The sequence below is a fragment of the Megascapheus bottae genome, chromosome 7 (genome assembly GCF_031878675.1).
Source record: "Megascapheus bottae isolate mThoBot1 chromosome 7, mThoBot2.hap1, whole genome shotgun sequence".
NCBI lineage: Eukaryota > Metazoa > Chordata > Mammalia > Rodentia > Geomyidae > Megascapheus > Megascapheus bottae.
Window position 1 is genome coordinate 46,784,400 of NC_143515.1, and position 19,005 is coordinate 46,803,404.

The following is a 19,005-nucleotide window of genomic DNA, read 5'->3' on the forward strand; positions in this document are numbered from 1 at the left end:
GCAATCCTTACCTTCAGGATCCAACAGTTTAGTGAGGCCGAGGTGCTGTTCTGCCAGGTTAAATGCATTCTGAAGATTGTAGTGTGCATTGGATTTTTTCAGTTTATCAAAGTCTATCAGGTCAGGCCTATATATAGCAACAAAACAGCACAACAAAAATTACATCTTGGAAACAGATCCTGTAACTAAATGAAATGCAATTATTGCTGATACTGAGGTATGACTTTTAATGTTAAAACAGCTACTATATTGTAAGAAATTACAAGATTACAACTCATTCTTTAATATTTTCCTCCTCTGGCATGCAGCAATTTCCACAGTGGTGTAAAATTGAAGGCAATGGATATGAGACTCAAAGGTCACCTTTATATGCTATACAAGAGTACCAGCAAACATTCTATACTATAATGGTCAACCTCAATTCTTGAACTTACCGGTGTTTGTGTATCAGTGCATTAAACGCCATACCATCTCTCCAGCTAGTGGTAAAATTGTGAATGTTGACATTGGGGTATCTGCCAAGGACAAAATGGAAGAGAAAAACCTCAGAATTACCAAAGACATGTTTATTCTTTTGCTAAATACAGTGCTTAAGAAAAATGTTTCTAATCAGTGAAGTCTAAGTAGTATCAATTAAGACAATGACAAAGTATGCATCTTTCCAAATAGTTTGCTATACAATAAAAATAAATGTAGAGTTCTGTAGGTTCTTCTGTATGTTAATTCAATCTCACAAAAGATGTGAACTATGTCCTAGATTTAAAATGGTACTTATTTAGGAAAGAGTGGCCACAGCTTTGATATGGTTAAGACTGCTCTGGCTTCTGCTGCCTTTCTACTGACTAAGATGCTAGGATCTTAAATCACTCGATCTTAATTCACAGGTTGCTGGAATTACCTTCTCATATGACACTCAGCTCTCTTTTTCCCTTGCTGCATTTAACTGAAAAAAGTTTTAGAAAATACAGTATAAATCCCTAAAAATGTATCTTGGTTTGTAGTTTACCCTGAATCAGCCATACTGGTTATCAATAACTTGTACTTGTAGTTGATTAAAGGCTCATACCTGACTTGACCTGTTTATTAAGCTCTTTTTTCAATACTTCATGTTCATTAGTTACAGGTACATATAAAGAAGTTTGGATAGTAACTATAAGTAACCAGATATAAAAGAAGTTTTCATTAAGAATTTATGACCCTAAACCAATTTGATGTAAATGAATTTGATGAGAAGTTTGCAGGTTTAATACCAGCTGAGCTCAGACAATTTCAATGACCAACAAGATGATGCAGTTTAGCGTCACTAAATTTCAGTGTAAGAATAAAAGGAAAGAAAACAGGGGCAGATGATACACAGCAATCACTACTAAGTTTACTGCATAAAGTTCCCCAAAACAGCAGAAACTGGTAGGAAAGGGGAGCAAATTCCTAACTGCATTTCTTTTTGGCCAGTCCTAGAGCTTGAACCCAGGGCTTGGCTACTGTTCTTGGGCTTTCTCAAGGCTGGCACTCTACCACTTGAGCGTTAGCACCACTTCTGGCTTTTTCTGTGTATGTGGCACTGAGGAATCGAACCCAGGACTTTGTGCATGCTAGGCAAGCATTCTACCACTAGGCCATGCTCTGGCCCCTACTAACTGCATTTTTAAAACATGGTGGATGTGCTTCTTAAAAGTGCCTCCAGGATTTAAAAATCCAAAATATAATGGTCCCTGGAGCTTTCTAAGCAAATGACTGAGGAAAAATGACAGGTTCAAAATATAAATCAGAATTACTTCTATTCCATTCTGAGAATTAATAGAAATGTCAATGTAGCAATTGGTTCTGTGTTAACAAGACTACTAAATGAAAGCTGAGGACAAGACACTGTCAGCACTTGGTAAGTGATAATTAATGGACTTAATCCTGGAAGACGCAGCCCTGGTGCCCTCTGCATTCCTACTCACCCAGCTGTCTTCATCTGGCACCACAACAGCAATGCATCCTTGGCAGACTTCTTTTCTTTATTATCTTCAGTTTCCACACTGATATCTTGGATCTAAGATACACAAAAGAAATATTAGATGAACAGATGGACCAGCTGCCTAATAGTCACCAAAGAACAGATCTGCATTTATATACAGAGTGAACAAGATCAAACAAGGTCTCACTCTGCAGATTATGTTATGTCTATCAATAAATACTGTCCTGCCGGGAGTTTGGCCTACTGATAGAGCGCTTGCCTAGCATGCGCTTGATTCTTCAGTACTACATACATAGAACAAAAGCTGGAAGTGGTGCTGAGGCTCAAGTGGTAGAGCTCTATCCTTGAGAAAGTCCAAGGACAGTGCTCAGGCCCTGACCTCAAGCCCAGGACTGACAAAAACCAAAAAAAAACTGTCCTGAAGTCCAACATCACCTAGTAAATACCAGCTAGAACTAAGTTTTCTACTTTGCACACAGATACAGTTAAAGTTACGCAAAGTTTACTTGTATATTTTCCTGTAAGAGATCATTTATGTCCCCTGAGAGAGCATCTGGAACTTTGTCAGGACCTAGAGAAATATTTACTGTGGTTTTTCATAGGCAACTATTTTTCACACTAAGGTTAGACTTTAATGATGAAGCTTCTATGTGCCCTATGTCCTGAAAGCTGATGTAAACTCCCAGGAAGCATGTTTAAATGCTGTGATTCTATCATCTACATTTCAAGTCTCGCACAAGCAAAAGTTCAACATTATACACAAAGCCCGTATAATGGCACCAAAACCTGGCTCTTGCCAGGTGCCAATGGCTGACACCTGTAATCCTAGCTACTCAGGAGGCTGACATCTGAGGAGTGAGGTCCAAAGCCAGCCAGGCAGGCAAGTCCCATGAAACTCTTATCTCCAATTAACCCCCAGACAACTACAAATGTTGCTGTGGCTCTAAGTGTAGAGTGGTAGCCTTGAGCTTTTCTGAGACTCAGCGCCCATACCCAGAGGTCAAGCCCTACGACCAACTAACCAACCACCACCACCACCACCACCACAAAACCCAAAACCTGGGTCTGACTTGAGATTGCACTACTGGATTACTGCAGCATCCCCAACTTAGGAATGGCAGTAACAATGGCTACCTCACAATACTGTTATGTGTTTAATGAGTTAAAGAATAAGAAGTGCTAGCTCATGAGAAAGATAGATGTCTGTTCTTGGAGTAGGAGCCAGCTACCAGTTTCATGATTTTAGACAAATGTTCTAAATACCTTTTAGTCTGCAGTTTCTTTCATATAACTGAATTTGAAATAGGGGCTGAAAGTGGAGGCGTGGCCTACGAGGTCTTCTTTTACCTTTTGGATCTAACCACATTCCAAACTCCACTGTCCTTCCTCCTGTCAGACCTCTTTCCATCTAAGTTATAAATACCTCCTAGAATTCCTTCTGAAGTTTCTAGAAATAGGAAGAAAAAATGTCTAAGATTAAAAAGTTACAATTCTATTAAAAAAACCCTAAGAATTCAAATAACTATACTTGAGAAAAATTTATTTCTAATTGTAGCAAGAATGTAAAGTATGAATTTGCATACACCCTAAATTCTTCTTAGACTCATTAGCTCTTATGCAGAAAATAAATGTGAAAGAATGTTGCAAACTCGGGAAAGGCAGGCTAGACCTTTATGAATTAAATACTGTTAGCTTCACTGTGAAGAAAGCCATCTGTTTCTAGATATGTTCATACAGAAACAAATTCTAGCTACTATCATTATTTAATAGATTCCTACTGTGAACACATAGAATAGTATGTCCTAGAAGCTGTACAGAACACGCAGATAAAGACACCGACACAGACACACACAGACACAGAAACACACAGACACAGGCACGTAGTTAGGCTGGGAACTCCATATTCAAGAGCTAAAAGAAAAAATACTTTTTTAAATCTATATTCAAAAACTGGGGGAAGAGATATTGTGGACACAGAGAGAAACTTCACAGAAGAGACAAGATGAGCTGAGAGAGAGAGAACATATATTGTAGACTACCTGACCATCCAATAAAACTACTGGAAGAGGCTGAGTCATGACAGATACTACCTCTGTAGGTCACACACTAACAATGGCACCCTAAGCCTCTCACCTAGAAGAGAGAGAATCCATGGGTATATACATACTAAGTATAAAAAAGCACACTGCCTACCAAGACGGGTGGGGGGTGTGGGGGGGGTGAGGGAAATGGGTACCAAGACATGTGAAAGGGTATCAATGTATGTGAATTAATGCACCTTCTATCTGGCAAATATCATGTAACCCTTTTACTAATTACAATTTAAAAAAATAAAAAAAAATTAATAAAAAAAAAAAGCACACTGCCAAGGACTCAATCTAATCTATGCTGAGAATCCCAATGCAGATTCATAGCTGGAAAGGCGTGTGTGCTAGTTCCCTGATATGGGCACTGATGGCCAGCAGAGGCTACAGTGAAGATGTCCTTCCATATTCTGATCACCACATGCCGAAAGCAATACAAGCAAAGTACTTTACAAAACGGGTGAATTGCAACAGTGCCCTGGTAATGTCACCTCTGCTGGCATAAGATACAAGAACAATAATTGGTGAATGATATTCACTACACTTTCAAATCATTTAGAAGCTCACAGAAAACTTACCTAAGAGTTCTATCTACAAAAGCAAAAGACTTGATTGTTGCAATTAACTGTATTAGCAATGGCATCTATCACAGACTTAGGTAATTAGAATCCCTGAAGCTGGGCTCTGGGAATCTCAATTATTGTGTTCCCAATGGAGGCAGATAATCAGCCAAGGTTTGGAAACAAGCCAGTCAGGAAAGTTTCTCTTTCTGTTAATTTCACTTTAATCCCCTGCCCTTTAACACACACTGGGCCTCTAGAACATTCCATCACCAGGGAATGAAGAAGGAAAAAGGATTGGCCACACGCTGGTTTCAGAGTTTCAGTAAGAAAACAAAGATAGCTATAATTTGGTAGTTCTTTTGCTTTTTTTTTTTTTGGCAAAGTTTGTATAAACCCAGAAAAAAAATCAATTTTTATCAGAGATAAAAGATGGTAAACAGGAAGGAAGGGCACATGGAACACAGTCACCCAGGGTATTTGTTTGCAGAGTAGCCAGAAATCAGGGTAAGGGTAACAAGTTGCTCCTGCATTTTAAGTTTTAATTGAAAAGTATTAGCATGAACCAGGACTCAGGAAAGCTTCATCTTAAAAGACTGAGAGTGCTCTTTCTTCCCCTCCCATCAGACCTTTTAGTACCTTCTCACTAATATACTTCTATCCTATGAGTTCATGCCCCATAAAAATGATCAGATTCAAACAAACGTAAGGCTTTTGCTCTCTCCCCTGAAAACTGCTTCCTTCCATCCCAAGTAGAATGAGAAGGTGAAAACGGAGCTACACACATGTGCCAAGTAGTCTATAATGTATGCCACAATTTGGAGACGTTAACATACTCTGGCACTGGAAAATTATTATTCTTGCTTCTGAAAGCCAAGTGGCAGACACAGACTTTTAGAGGTGTTGGGGATGCTCTGGGATGCAGCCTTGATATGTGTCACTGGTAAGAGCCAAGGCTGTCAGGAACAGTAATACACAGGAGGAAGCAGAAGCTTCCACACGCATTCAAGGCTTGTCAGTCCCAAGGGCTAGATGCCACACATGCTCTGCAGGCCTGGTTCTGAGGTCTGGTTCCAACCTGGACATCCTGGTCCCTCTGGAAGGGGAAGCCGACTCCACCCGGATAAGATGCTTCTATCTGGGAGGCTGGCTCTAAGTTCCTAGCATCGGTGAGTTCTCTGGACTGAGTTCCTTACCTGGAAGCGTAGGATGATGGTCCAGATGAGGCCCAGGGTCAGCCGGTGGTTCCCATCCACAATGTCGTGGGACCCCATGTTCTCAAGATGGACTCTCTGTTCCTTCAGGAACTGAAGGGCCTTGTCCACATTCTCTAGACAGTGGATGCGCATTCTTCCCTTGGTGGGTTTAGGCTGGTGATGAGAGAACAGGGGGGACAGATCACAACCATAGCTAGAGATGGGCCCGGGGCTACCAAAGTCTGTCACACAGTACCTCCCAAACCAGAAAGAGCACGTGTGCTCATCTGGTCCAAGAAGAATTTATTTCACAGCTTTAGTTTATCTAAAGGAATGGTAACCATTGCTCTTGCATTTGTTGGATCATAGAAATTACAAAACTTGCAAATGAACACAGGAATAGGAAGCTTAGAAAATTTCAGCACTAAAAACTGCCATCCACTCATGTACCTCACAGTAAAAATGGGACATTCCCCATCCCTGAACCAAAACAATTTCCATCAACAATTGTTTTGTTTTAGCCAGTCCTGGGGGCTTGAACTCAGGGTCTGAACACTGCCTTGGGTTTTCTCAAGGCTTGCGCTCTATCACTTGAGCCACAGTATCACTTCCAGCCTTTTCTATGTATGCAGTATCAAGGAATTGAACCCAGGGCTTCGTGCATGCTAGGCAAGTTCTCTACCACTAGGCCAAACTCGCAGCCCCCATCAAAAATTTTGTGGAGGACAGGGGAGGTTTAAAGATAAAGGCATGACTCCCTGAAAAGAAGGGAAAAGGGAGGAGCGAATAAGAGTAGTTTAAATTGCAGGTTCCTTTGTTTACCCAGTTATATCAAAATCTAAATGAAATTTTCAGATAATCATTGTAAGTAAAGCAAAGGACATATACAAATAAAACTATATATTTACAATAAGTGTATCTTATCTCCACTATATGTACTACATATGTCTACCAAATTTATTATTCTTACGCATTTATCTAACACACACACACAGAGTTTTCAATGAGACACTATTATAGACCATGTCAAGAGCAAGCCCAGGCTGGGAGTTTGGCCTACTGGTAGAGTGCTTGCCTAGTGTGCAGGAAGACCCAGGTTCGATTCCTTGTTACCACATATTATAGAAAACAGCCGGCAGTGGTGCTGTAGCTCAAGTCGTAGAGCTCTAGTCTTGAGAAAGCCCAAGGACAGCGCTCAGGCCCTGAGTTCAAGCCCCAGGACTGGTTTAAAAAAAAAAGAGAGAGAGAGAGAGAGAGAGAGAGCAAGCCTATGCCTTCATTCCCTTTGTTCTGTTTCCACCTATTCCCTTTGGTAGAGGCTGCTCTTTGGGCTGATTTCAACACAAAGATGCCACCAAGATGTGCACACATAGCCCAACATAAGAATGCATTCAAAGGGGCCGGGAGTTTGGCCTAGTGGTTAAAGTGCTTGCCTAGTATGCGCGAAGACCCGGGTTTGATTCCTTGGTACCACATACATACAAAAAAGCTGGAAGTGGTGCTGAGGCTCAAGTGGTAGAGCTCCAGCCTTGAGAAAGTCCAAGGACAGTGCTCAGGCCCTCAGCTCAAGCCCAGGACTGACAAAAAACAAAAAAACCAGAAATCATACAAGAATGCATTCAGCCTAGCTGCCCAGAGGCTCCTCTCCATAGCCACCTCACTGTGGCTCACTCAACTTCCAAGGCTCCAGTCAGGACACATCTTCCAACCATCCAGTTCTCGCAGATCTCTTTCCTCAAAATTTCACACTCTGGTTGGTGGTCTGGACCACAAAGCCCAGACTTACTATTGCTTGCTTCTTTTATTGTTCTAGTAACTTCTAATGTGACTGCTAGTTTTGTTATTTTGAGAGCAAAAACCATGCTTTGGGCTTCTGCTACATTACTCTCAGGGGCGTTTGGGTCCGTTCTGAGCATAAGGCATGTGTACTGTGAACATCCACACACAAATCAACTGGCCGCGCAGAGAAATGGAGATGCATATCAAGGTAAAGGTGGCAGCCAGCCCTGTGCGAGTATCTTCTCCATTTCCTGCTTTTCCTCTGTGGTTAATAGCCTCAGTTACTTACCAGCGAGAAAACAGTGTAGGAAGGTTACTTGGCTGACGAGTGGCCATATCAAGTCTGCTGAATCCCAAGACAATTGTTACTTTCCTTTCTCTTACACAAACAGAATACACAGAATGAAAGAATTTACTTTGACACCAAGGAAATAAGGTCACAAATGAAGGCCTTACATAACTAGTAAATTTTGCTTCTTTTCAAAGTTTTAGCAAGAATTTATTTTAGTGTCACTGGGTTAAAGTAGGGAGAAATAGAAAAAGAAACATTTCCTGTTTCCCATTCAGGAAATAAGAATTAAAGACGCCATAAATTCTGTCAAACAGCAATGGTAAATGTCCCTACAAACCAAGCTTTGCACATAACGACAGCCTTCAATACATCCAAGAAAAGATAAAGGAGAATATCTTTTTAGAAACTTCAAAAGTACAAGATAATTAGGAATTTGGGAACTATTAAAAACTGGTATTTGTGCATGAAAATGGAATTATCAGATGAGGCAGGAAAACCGTTACCTGTGAGATGAAATAGGAGGAGAAAACTTCAATCTTAAGTTCTGCTTTTTTCTGTAAGCTGATGGTGGTCTCTCTTTCCAAGGTCCATCCACCAGCTTCCTAAGTCAACTGTGATAGCAGGTCTCCTCTCCTGGGAGATGTGTGTGTGCGCCCTAGTGAAGTAGGTAAGGCTGCTGCTCTGGTGATGAGCACATGACCCGCCGGTGTTCTTTCGGTTTCTGCTCCTCATCTCCTGGATCACCTGTCAATTCTGGCTAAGCTAGTGCCTACACACAGGAGCCTCTGCTCTCATCCCTAGGTGGCCTCATAGTGGAATGAGGTTCTTGGTTAAACTCTTGTTTAAAGACAAGGGAAGGAATAGGTGCCCTTCTGAAAGGCATGTCAATTATGGGAAAGAGGCTTCTGGTAATTCTTCCTGCTATTCAGAAGCTGTTTTTCTACTATCCTCCATTTCTTTTCCCTCCCCTCACTTCTCCACACCTCCCTTCTCTCCCCTTCCCCCCAACCTTCTGGTCTCTGCCATGTTTATGTACCCAAGGAGTGGGACAGTGAAGTGACCATCTCCTGGTGCTCCTCCAGCTCAAAGGCGAAATATTATGCTGGTGTAGCAGGTGTAAATCCCCTGTGAGTGCACCTCCACCAGAAAAGTCATTTCCTAAATAGATGGGCATGATCATCACCATAGCAGAATACAGTGGTTTCCTCCTCTCCACCCCAGAAAACCGAGATCTCAAATAATCACTTAGCCTGGTTCACATTCAAATGAATGCAGTAGACAAAGTCCTGTCAGTATCTCCTTTACACCAATAGCAAAGTATAAAACCTCAGTGGAATGTGTATGCATTTATAAATCAACACAGAAAGGAAGAGATGGAGCTTTCCCATAGGTTGAAGAAGTACGGTACGTATTCCAGGGATGGCACCGTAGTGCTAACAGGCAATACTAGATGAACTAGATGTTGTCCACTCCAAATGTGGATACAAATTTAGTCATCAAAGACCGGCCATCTGAAGAATGATGGCATGAGAGACAAGGGGACATAAATCAAAATGGTCTGCAAACATATTCTGACCAATGGAAATAAAATGGAGAGGGAAGGAGTGACATTGCCCCAAAAGAATGCACTCATTACCTGACTTATGTAACTCTAACCCGTGTATCATCTTTATAATACATTTTTTTAAAGAAAGAAGTGACAACAAAATCTGTGTTTCCCTTGCAGATCATACCAAGACTAGGAAGTAAGAAGTCCTGCTTTCCTTTTAATAGTGTATAACCTTCCTATTGTTCCTGATCTTTACACTTTCAAAAGTATTCAACAGGAGTAAACTAGATTTATACGTCATGTTTTTGCTGGGCAATGTTGTATAAGTAATAAATGACTCAGATCAACATGACAGTTTCTAGTTTCACTTAACTATCTGTAAAATGGGACTTCTGACAATTATCTCATCTGGTTTCTAAGTAAAATGGTTAACCATGATGCTATTTTTGGTGTTTTGGGCTTTTCCCCCAGTTTCTTTGGTTTGAACCAGGGCCTGTGCCGACTGTCATGTGCCAGCATGAGCCATACTCTCAGCCCTTGTGATATTCTTAAATCTAATGTCTTTCTACTAGCAAAGCGCACCTCAAACAATTTTCTTCAAAAAATTCTACCTACGAAAGGGGACTCTTAGCTGGGCATGGTGGCTCATGCCTAGAGTTCTGAGGATTGCAGTTCAAAGCCAGCCTGGGCACTAAAAAGTCCATGAGACTCTTCTCCAATTCACCACCAGAAAACTGGAAGTGGCGCTATGGCTCAAGAGGTAGGGTGGTAGCCTTGAGTTGAAGAACTCAGGGACAATGCCCAGGCCAAGGGGCATTGTCTTCAGCCTTAAGCTGAAGAGCTCTAGTACTATCCCCAGGCTTAGAGTTCAAGTTCCAGGCCCAACAAAAAATGAGGGGGACTCTTCTTTCCCTATGCCACTATACATCAAACAACAACACATCTCTCTGTCCACCACAAGAATCCCAGGAGTCTAGAACTCTCCCAGGAAGAACTAGAAACACTGATGTGTATCGGCTGAAAAGCAAACTTAGAACTAGAAGAGCTGTGTACAGTCCAGTTATAGGGATAACCATATTATTCTCCCAATCCTGACAGACCATGTTAAATTCTGAATTCTAAAGAAAGGAAGAAAAGGGAAAGGGAATGATACGGGAAAAGGGGAAGAAAAAAGAGGGAAAAATAGTAGAGAAAAAAATATGGCTAGAAGAGGACTAGATGGTGATAAGATGTGAAAACATGGACATCCAGGGGAAGTTCTACACATTATAATTCTAAGATTAACTATTAACTGCTACACAGCAGTAAGGAATTCATACTGGGTCAAGTATTGTTTGAGTCAAATTACTTATGACTTCACTAGAACACCCTCACATTTCAAAGTGCTTTCCTCACTTTCATAATTGATGCTCATCTGTCATCAATGGACCATTTGCCCCCCACTTACCACAAAGAGACATGGCAAGGTTTGGTGATGCGTTGTTGGTACAACATAGTGCAGGACATGGCGGCACACACTTTAACTCCTAGCTACCAACAGGCTGATACAAGAACATCATACGTTTGAGGCTAGCCTGGGCAATTTATCAAGACCCTATCTCAAAATTAAATAATGATAATAATAACAATAACAACAACAACAACAATAATAATAATAAGGCCTTTAGTATGAAGCTCAGTGGTAAAGCACTTGCTTGCATGTGAAGCTCTGGGTTAAATCCCAGAAGAAGGAAAAACGCCCAAGTTCCATCATCTATGTCTTATTCACTTAAATGAGTCTCTCAAAGTGATAATTACAATAAATTAATTTCAAAAGGTGATAACCTCACAGCTATACAAAGAAACATGTTTATCAACTGTACAACTTCCAAGATCCAAAAATACTTGGCTACCATTTATGGAGCACCACAGCGTTCACCTCTCAGCTAGGTGGCTTAGAGATAGGGCCACATACTAACTTTTCAATCTCCATTTATGTCATTTTACAGATGAGGATATGATGGCCCAGAGAGATGAAGTCATCTGCCCAGTTCCTAAATGTGATGACCTAAGATTCTACAGCTCCTTTGTATATTATACCAAGAGCATGGAACTCAAAATGCAAGGAAGAGTGGTATGCATTTCCATGTGAAAGGAAGGAAAAGTCTCAGGTCCTATCTGGCAGTGTTCTTTTCCTTTGTAAGAGCTATATTTATCTAACTGAGCTTCTTTTTTATCTGAGCTTCATCTTCTCAAAAGGAAGAAGGTAACAGTGGTGCAAATGGAACACAACGGGAGGGGTGGGGTGCATCCAGTAATAAACACATTCTGAAGCCTCCCACAGGGAGTGGCTAATTCTGCCAAGAAGAGCAGCATCTTGTGCCTTGCCTCTGTTAATTACCATCAGATTCCTAGTGTGGCATGGGCCTGTTCCCATGGCAACACGTGCATTTCTATCCCATGTCTTTCTGATAAGACAGTCAGAATTGCCATTCACATGGATCAATAAGATACCAGGCTCATGGGCCTGAGATCCAAGAAGGGCTTTGAAGGCAGGGAGGCTATTCAAAAGGAGTATTTATTTTTTAAATTTGTGTGTTGGGGGGGGTGGGGGGAGATCATGGGGCTTGAACTCTGGGCCTGGGCATTGTCCCTGAGCTCTTCACCTCAAGGCTACTGCCATACCTCTGGAGCTAGAAACTTCTCATTTTCTAGAGGTTAACTGGAGATAAGAGTCTCAGGTCCTTTTGTGCCTGGGCTGGCTTTGAACCATGGTCCTCAGATCTCAGCTTCCTGAGCAGCTAGGATTATAAACATGAGCCACCACACCAAGCAGGAAATGCCTATTTTTAGTGATCTTCTGTTAAATCACTTTAACAGGCTTCCTTTTATTTCCCATACCATGATCCCTGCTGTGTGTTTTCTGCAGACATTTTCCTGTTTTTCCTTCCCAAGGTCCCCTTTTTATTCTGAATCTTTACCAACATCTTTGCCCCAGGCCCATCCTTTTTCTTACTTCAAAGGAGAGGAAACTGTGAGGCCTTTTGAGTATGAAAATATACTTTTTTAATTGCTTAGTAGAGCCACAAGTCCAAGCCCTGCCTCAAGTTAGTGTGGCCTTACATTAATTCCCCTGCATGGACTTGAAGTCCCCAGAGAGCAAAGGGAGGAAGGTCCTTCCAAGATCCTAGCTCTTCCCAACTACCTGTGAAGTTTTGGGTGTGGGTCTATACTCTGCCAGGCTTTGGGATTTACACAACTGTGGAATAATTAGAACCTGAAGAAAGAATACTTCCCCCTAGGAAGCCCATTTGGTTTCCTTTAGAACAATCCTGGGGCTTGAACTCAGAGCCTGGGCATTGTCCTTGAGTTTTCTCAAGGCTAGTGCTCTACCACTTGACCCACAGTGCCACTCCTGGCTTTTTCTATGTATGTGGTACTGAGGAATTGAACCCAGGTGTTCGTGCATGCTAGGCAAGCACTCTACCACTAGGCTACACACCTGGCCCCAAGCAATGTATTTTGATAGGCCCCTGAGTAGACAGACCATCCTGCCCCACTTAGTAATTCCCATTCTCCACCCTCCTCATTGAGGTCCTAAGAAACTCCAAAGCCACCCAGAGCCCTGCTTCTTCAAGGAATGAATTGCTGCACAGAAGATCAGCCCTGGAAAGTGACAGCCTAATCTTCTCTACATGCCACTCCCTCGTCTTGATGGTCCCTCAGTCTGAATGACAGTGTCTTCTAGCCATGGAACGTAAGTTACACAGAGCGGAGCAGAAGAGTCACTCACATGTGAGGCATGTTGTTGGTGGCTGGTTGTTTAGAACAAAACTAAATTTTTTTTCAGATTATATTTAGGACAAACAGCTAGGTTTTGTGGACTGGCCACAAAACCATGTTTCAACAAATAATACAGGCCAGTATGGTCTCTCCACACACACTTTATGAAAAGCCTTTCTTAGAGCAGTTCAATGTAGATTTAAGGCTTAACAAATATGGTAAACCTACCCACTTAGCCCGTTTTAGAATTAATGTTTACAAAAGAAAAACAAATGACTGTTTCACTTTTTTTTTCCTTCTTTAGAGACTAATGGAACACGCAATCAAAACATCATGAAGACAATAGTAGGAAACAATGGGCAAGCAAAAACTAGTAGTGTCTGTGGTTGGAAATGTCAGGGTTTGGGAAGAGAACTGAGGCCTTTGGAAAAGCGATCTCATGCCGGGGCCAACCGGCAGCAAACCAGGGTTCGCAGATTGGGGTTCCTGAAATAGTGGGCAAGGATTAGGAAGAAATAGAAGAGAGACAGACACACCGGGTCCGGGATGTCCGCAGTCCAGGTAAAGACTGCCTCGTTTATTTTTTACTCCAGCTTCTACCCTCCTTGAGACCCAGGGAACTTCCAGGTGTTACATTCATATGGTAAATCTCAGGTCATTTAAACAGAATAAGGCCAGAAAACAATAAGACAATAAAGCCATTGTCTGATGCAAATCAAGGTACAGTTTGATTCCACTCGGGCTCCCAACAATCTCAGAGGTGAGCTTATTGTGACAGGAGCAAGGCAAAGCACTTGCCATCTTCCCTGGAAGTATTCTCTGTAGAAGCCCCACAAAGGGAGGAGGGCAAGCACAGGCAAGCCCTTACTCTAGGCTAATGACTTCTGCATAACCGTTACTACCCAGATGCAGGCCTACAGATACTACTGGAGGGGGCTCCTTTCCTTCTACATCTCAATACTTCCTTCAAGTCTCATTCTTCTCTGACTCTGAGGCCAAGATGCAAACAGAGTGACTAGGACCAGGTTTGTGCTTATATTTTTACTTGCCAATGGGCCACTAAAGAAAGGACAGGCCTATGCTGTTTAGAGAATTTTGAAATCTGACAGCTCATATAGTGAATTCAGAAAATCATCAGCTAGTTTTTGACATGGCCCCATTGCTCCATAAGCTGACGTTCCCAAGACCAAAAAACAAAACGAAACAAAACAGGGAAGAAAGACACTGGACACAGAGCTTGCCCAAGCCAGGATGGCAGATGGAACTTTCTGGTCTCTAGTGTATCTGAATCAAGTTCTGTGACAACACAAATAACATCCTAAAACCCATTCAAACTTGACTCAAATTGTACTGAGGCAAAATCCAAGGTGAGGTGACAATGGAAAAAAAAAAACAAAACAATTTTTTTTGGGGGGGGGCAGTCCTAGAGCATGAACTCAGCGCCTGTGCACTGTCTTTAGGCTAGCGCTCTACCACTTGATCCAAGTACCGCTTCCAGATTTTTCTGTGTATGTGGCACGGAGGAATCAAACCCGGGTCTTTGTGCATTCTAGACAAGCACTCTACCACTAGACTAAACTCCTGGTTCCTACACTGTAATTTTAGGGGTAATTAAATGAACATTTTTTTTAGAGTCCATTTGTAAAGAATCTCTCCCTCTCCCCCCCCCACACACACCTCTGTAAAGGAATCTAGCACTCAATTAACACAGTAAATTTGGATCATCCAGGTCTTCAAACATTTATCTATTATTAACTGCCAAGCTGGTGGTAAAGCACCAGTCTCCTAAAACAGGAGTCCAGATGGAGTGCAAATGTTTACGTTACCCAGAGTTTCAGATCACTGGTGCAGAAAGCCTGGCGCTAAATGTTATCTGATGGCACAGTTAGCTGTGGACACTAATTTACTCTGGCCTGGAAGCGGTAATCACCTCATTAGTTTTGGAATCTGAATATGCAAGGATCTTTTGGTCTAAGCCTCAGGGAGAGATTCTGGTTCCAGCTAGGAAGGTCTCTAACTTAAGGCCTAACAATCTTAGAAGCTGAAGGCAGAGTGTGGTTTATGTTCCTTACAAACAGATCCTACAAATCTGCAGTTCAAATGAACAAGTTGGTTAGCTCACTGTACCTACAGTATGCTTGGAATACAAGCAAATGGACTATCCAGCTTCTATCCAGGGTGGCTATCAGAAATGGATAGCAAAAGAAGTTAGAGCTCTTGGGGTTTTACAAACTGTTATATCACTGCTAACCAGAATTTCTGATGCTGGTTGCTTAAGAGAGTGGAGATGGCAGCCATCTTCCTTTTTTCATCTCTAGACCTAGGTCTCTGGGTCACTGCAAAAATAAAAATATTGCTAGTAGCAAATAGGAGTGGAAGGTATTCATAATTTCCCCTCCCTGATAAAATTTTGGTTGTCCTATTCAGAATAAAAGGGAGACAGGTGCTCATGACTCACCCTTGCAATTTAGGGGCTGAGATCTGAGGATCGTAAAGCCAGCTTAGGAAGAAAAGTTGGTGAGACTCTTATCTGTAGTTAACCACCAGAAAACTGTAAGTGGTGCTCTGGCTCAAAGTGGCAGAGTGCTATCCTTGAGCAAAAGAGCATAGGGACAGGGACTCAGGCCCTGAGTTTAAGCCCCACAACCAACCGGGGTGGGGGGGGGAAGGAAAATGGGCCTGATGCCATCTATCATCATTACTGTTCAAAAGTAAACAATTTACTCCTTACAGGCTAGAAGACCGCACCACACTGGAATACAAATAAATGTTCCAACTTATTTCTATTCATGTGACCTGAATGAATTTTTTCAGCTTTCAAAGAAAAAAAAAATCAACAATCATACTAGATTGAAAGGTAAGAGGTAAATTAAAAAAAGTGGTAGAGAGAGGCCGGGAGTTTGGCCTAGTGGTTAAAGTGCTTGCCTAGCATGCATGAAGACCCGGGTTCGATTCCTCGGTACCACATACATAGAAAAAAGCCGGAAGTGGTGCTGAGGCTCAAGTGGTAGAGCTCTAGCCTTGAGAAAGTCCAAGGACAGTGCTCAGGCCCTGAGCCCAAGCCCAGGACTGGCAAAAAAAAAAAAAAAAAAAAGTGGTAGAGAAGAAAAATACTGGTTATCAAAATTATATTTTTTAAGCTGCATATTACGGCAGTTCTAACAGACACTATCAAACAAGTAGTCTTGCTTCAAGAAAATGAAACAAAAGGCCAAAGGTAACATTTTCCCTCCAGGAGTAGGGCACTGCTCCTACCTCCCTTATCATAAACCACTGCCTTCTGGTAACCACTGTGGTTTGAAGGGATTCTCTGTCTAGTTTGACCTATAAGCTATGACAGAAAAAAGGCAGTAACATCTGCAGGCACCAAGAACCAACAACTCAGTACCTACAACACGGAACTTCCCACTATCTTCCATCAGAGCCAGGTCTTGAACAAAGGGGCAAAGAGCTATAAAAATGCTTATTTTTCTTCGAGTTCAGAGATGCAATTGTATCTGTGGGAAATATTAGGGAAAGGTACAACCTTGGCTCCCGTGTGTGTGGTCGGAGAAAACCCTCTTATGGCTGTCAAGTTACAGGGTGGAGATCAAGTTAAAAATATAGCTTTCTGGAAGCCCTGCCAACCACTGGCATCATAGTTTCCTGGTGAGGTCAGTGCAGATGTGGGCTCTAACCCTGGGCGTGAGCTCTTGGCTCAATCCCACCACTACCTAGCAAGTGCTCTGGTAGAAAATACAGGTATATGTCTTCAAGGCAAGGAGAGATAAAACCTGTTGGGTCAGCCACAGTGACTGGTTTAAGCTTCTGTGGTCTGAAATGCATGAACAAAAGTCCTAGTAGGAGAGGCCTAAGCAGCTATGGGAAATGGAACAGTGATGGTTTCACTGCAGACTGGAATTTTTCCTCTCCACGAGGGTGAGGTGAATTCATTAAATGCTCAGTTCCCAAGGAAACAACAAAATACCAATCTCCACCACCACCCTTAAAACAAAAAAGGAGAAGGAAAGAAATAAAGAGAATCAGTCAATTCTTGCCACCTTGAGATGGCAGCTCAGATTTTCCAGAGAATCAGTAAGATACAAATTTAGAAATCATCCCATGATCTCATATAGGATATGGATTCATCTGTGTCCAGGCCCAGCCCTTCTGCTTCTGTGCTTTGTTTATAACAGGGACACTAGCCAAGATCTTTCTGACCAAAAGCAGCAACCTCACAAATTACCAGAACGATTCTTCTTTATTATGTTTCAAAACTATCACCCACACTCAGAATGTGACACTGGAGCTTTCCCCAAAAGCTCAAGATTCCCTTTTGTGAGGACTATTAATTGTGGAATTCAACAAGAGACAAGTTCACATGATTTCTGAAAAAAGCTATTTTTCTACTCTGGGAAAAGACACTCAACTACCATTCCTACGTACCAGCCTCTCTCCAGAGAGCACCTCCAGCAGCTTGATGAGCATCCGCCCATCCCGAAGGTCAGTGTACAGGTCTGTGATCCGACAGGACACTCGGGCAAGGTGAGAGTTGACCCATTTGGTGAAGGTCTTCTTTTGTACAGCTTCACGTTCATCTGTAAACAGAGGAAGAACTCAATTTACCACCAACTGGGTGCTGGCAGTGCAGGGGTATACCAATAGGAGTGGAGTTGGCAAAAGTAAGCTCCAATGAAACCTCCACTTACATCCTGTTAAGTGCAGGTATCTCTATAGAAATACAGAAAAGGAGTCATTCCTTGAGCAAGGCAATCTCCAGGTTTACTGCTGGCTGAGTGTTCCTTCCCTCCCTCTATTTCCTTCCCTCCTCTCCCTGTAGATGACAACACAGGCCACTGCAGTGCTTCTGTCAAGTACAGTATCTAACTAGTAGAACATTTGAAACGTGTTTAACACATGTTCAGCTACTATTCCTTCAAAGTGAGTATGAGGGAAGCACATAGTATATAAAACGATGTGGGGAAGAAAAACAAAATTGTTTTCTTCATGAACAAAAACTTAGGCAACACTTTGAAAAAGGATCAAGTTACTCATAACTTTCATTTGCAATCAATGTCACATGTGTTATGGATCACAGAAAATGGCAGGCCACAAGGTAAAGTACAAAGTAATCTGGAGTACAAACAGTACAAAGTCATCAGGAGGGCCAGGGTCTATAACTAGGGTTTTAACAAAAATGTGTTGAGACCCTGGCTTCAGTGCCCTCTTCTACCAAGTAAGCAGACTAAATGATCATCTTCATATTCATTGAAAAGGCAGATGCTGATTTATGTTCGTTGTAGTTTGAGCCATCTCATCAGTGTTGTGTCTGAAGTCTCAGTGGTGTCTAGGTGATAAACCTCTATAGATATTTAAGGCAGAACTAGCCTTCCACATCCACACAGTCTTGTCTCTGCAGAATGTTTTAACTTCAGACAGATGAGTATCTTCAACAGACATCCAAGATTCCCTAGGTCAACCACCAACACTCCTTGACACTGCTACCTACAGAGCTACCCAAATGCCAATTAGGTATGTTTAATCCTACAAGAACCCAAGAACTACTCATCCTCCTAGTGTAAATACAAACCCAGAAAGATGTTTATGCATGACTTCACAAAAGGAGCAGATAGTTTGTTATTTCTAATGGATTTCAAAACCACTGAGTAGCATGGAAAAGCCAATCTTGTGAATGGGGCATATACTTGGTGGCCTAAGGTTTCCTAGGCTGGCTGAAGAGATAGCAAACAACCCCATGCTGTAGAAAGGTTTGCTTGGAAGATTTTGCTGAGGTCACTGTCAACCCCACCACAAGGAGTGAGGCAGAGGGCCATTCTATGA

The 19,005-nt window shown here is 42.0% G+C and overlaps 1 protein-coding gene across 2 annotated transcripts in view; it reads right to left on the bottom strand.

Annotated features, from left to right (window-relative positions):
• The window catches only part of Sptbn1 (spectrin beta, non-erythrocytic 1), a 169,482-nt gene that overhangs the window by 48,135 nt on the left and 102,342 nt on the right, over nt 1-19,005 (bottom strand). For both annotated transcript variants that reach the window (XM_090336921.1, XM_090336923.1), the window contains 5 exons: nt 17,611-17,762; nt 5,804-5,977; nt 1,947-2,038; nt 435-515; nt 12-127 (listed from right to left, as the gene is read on the bottom strand). In XM_090336921.1, coding sequence (XP_090193047.1) covers nt 12-127; nt 435-515; nt 1,947-2,038; nt 5,804-5,977; nt 17,611-17,762 — 615 coding nt within the window. The remainder of the gene's footprint in view (nt 1-11; nt 128-434; nt 516-1,946; nt 2,039-5,803; nt 5,978-17,610; nt 17,763-19,005) is intronic.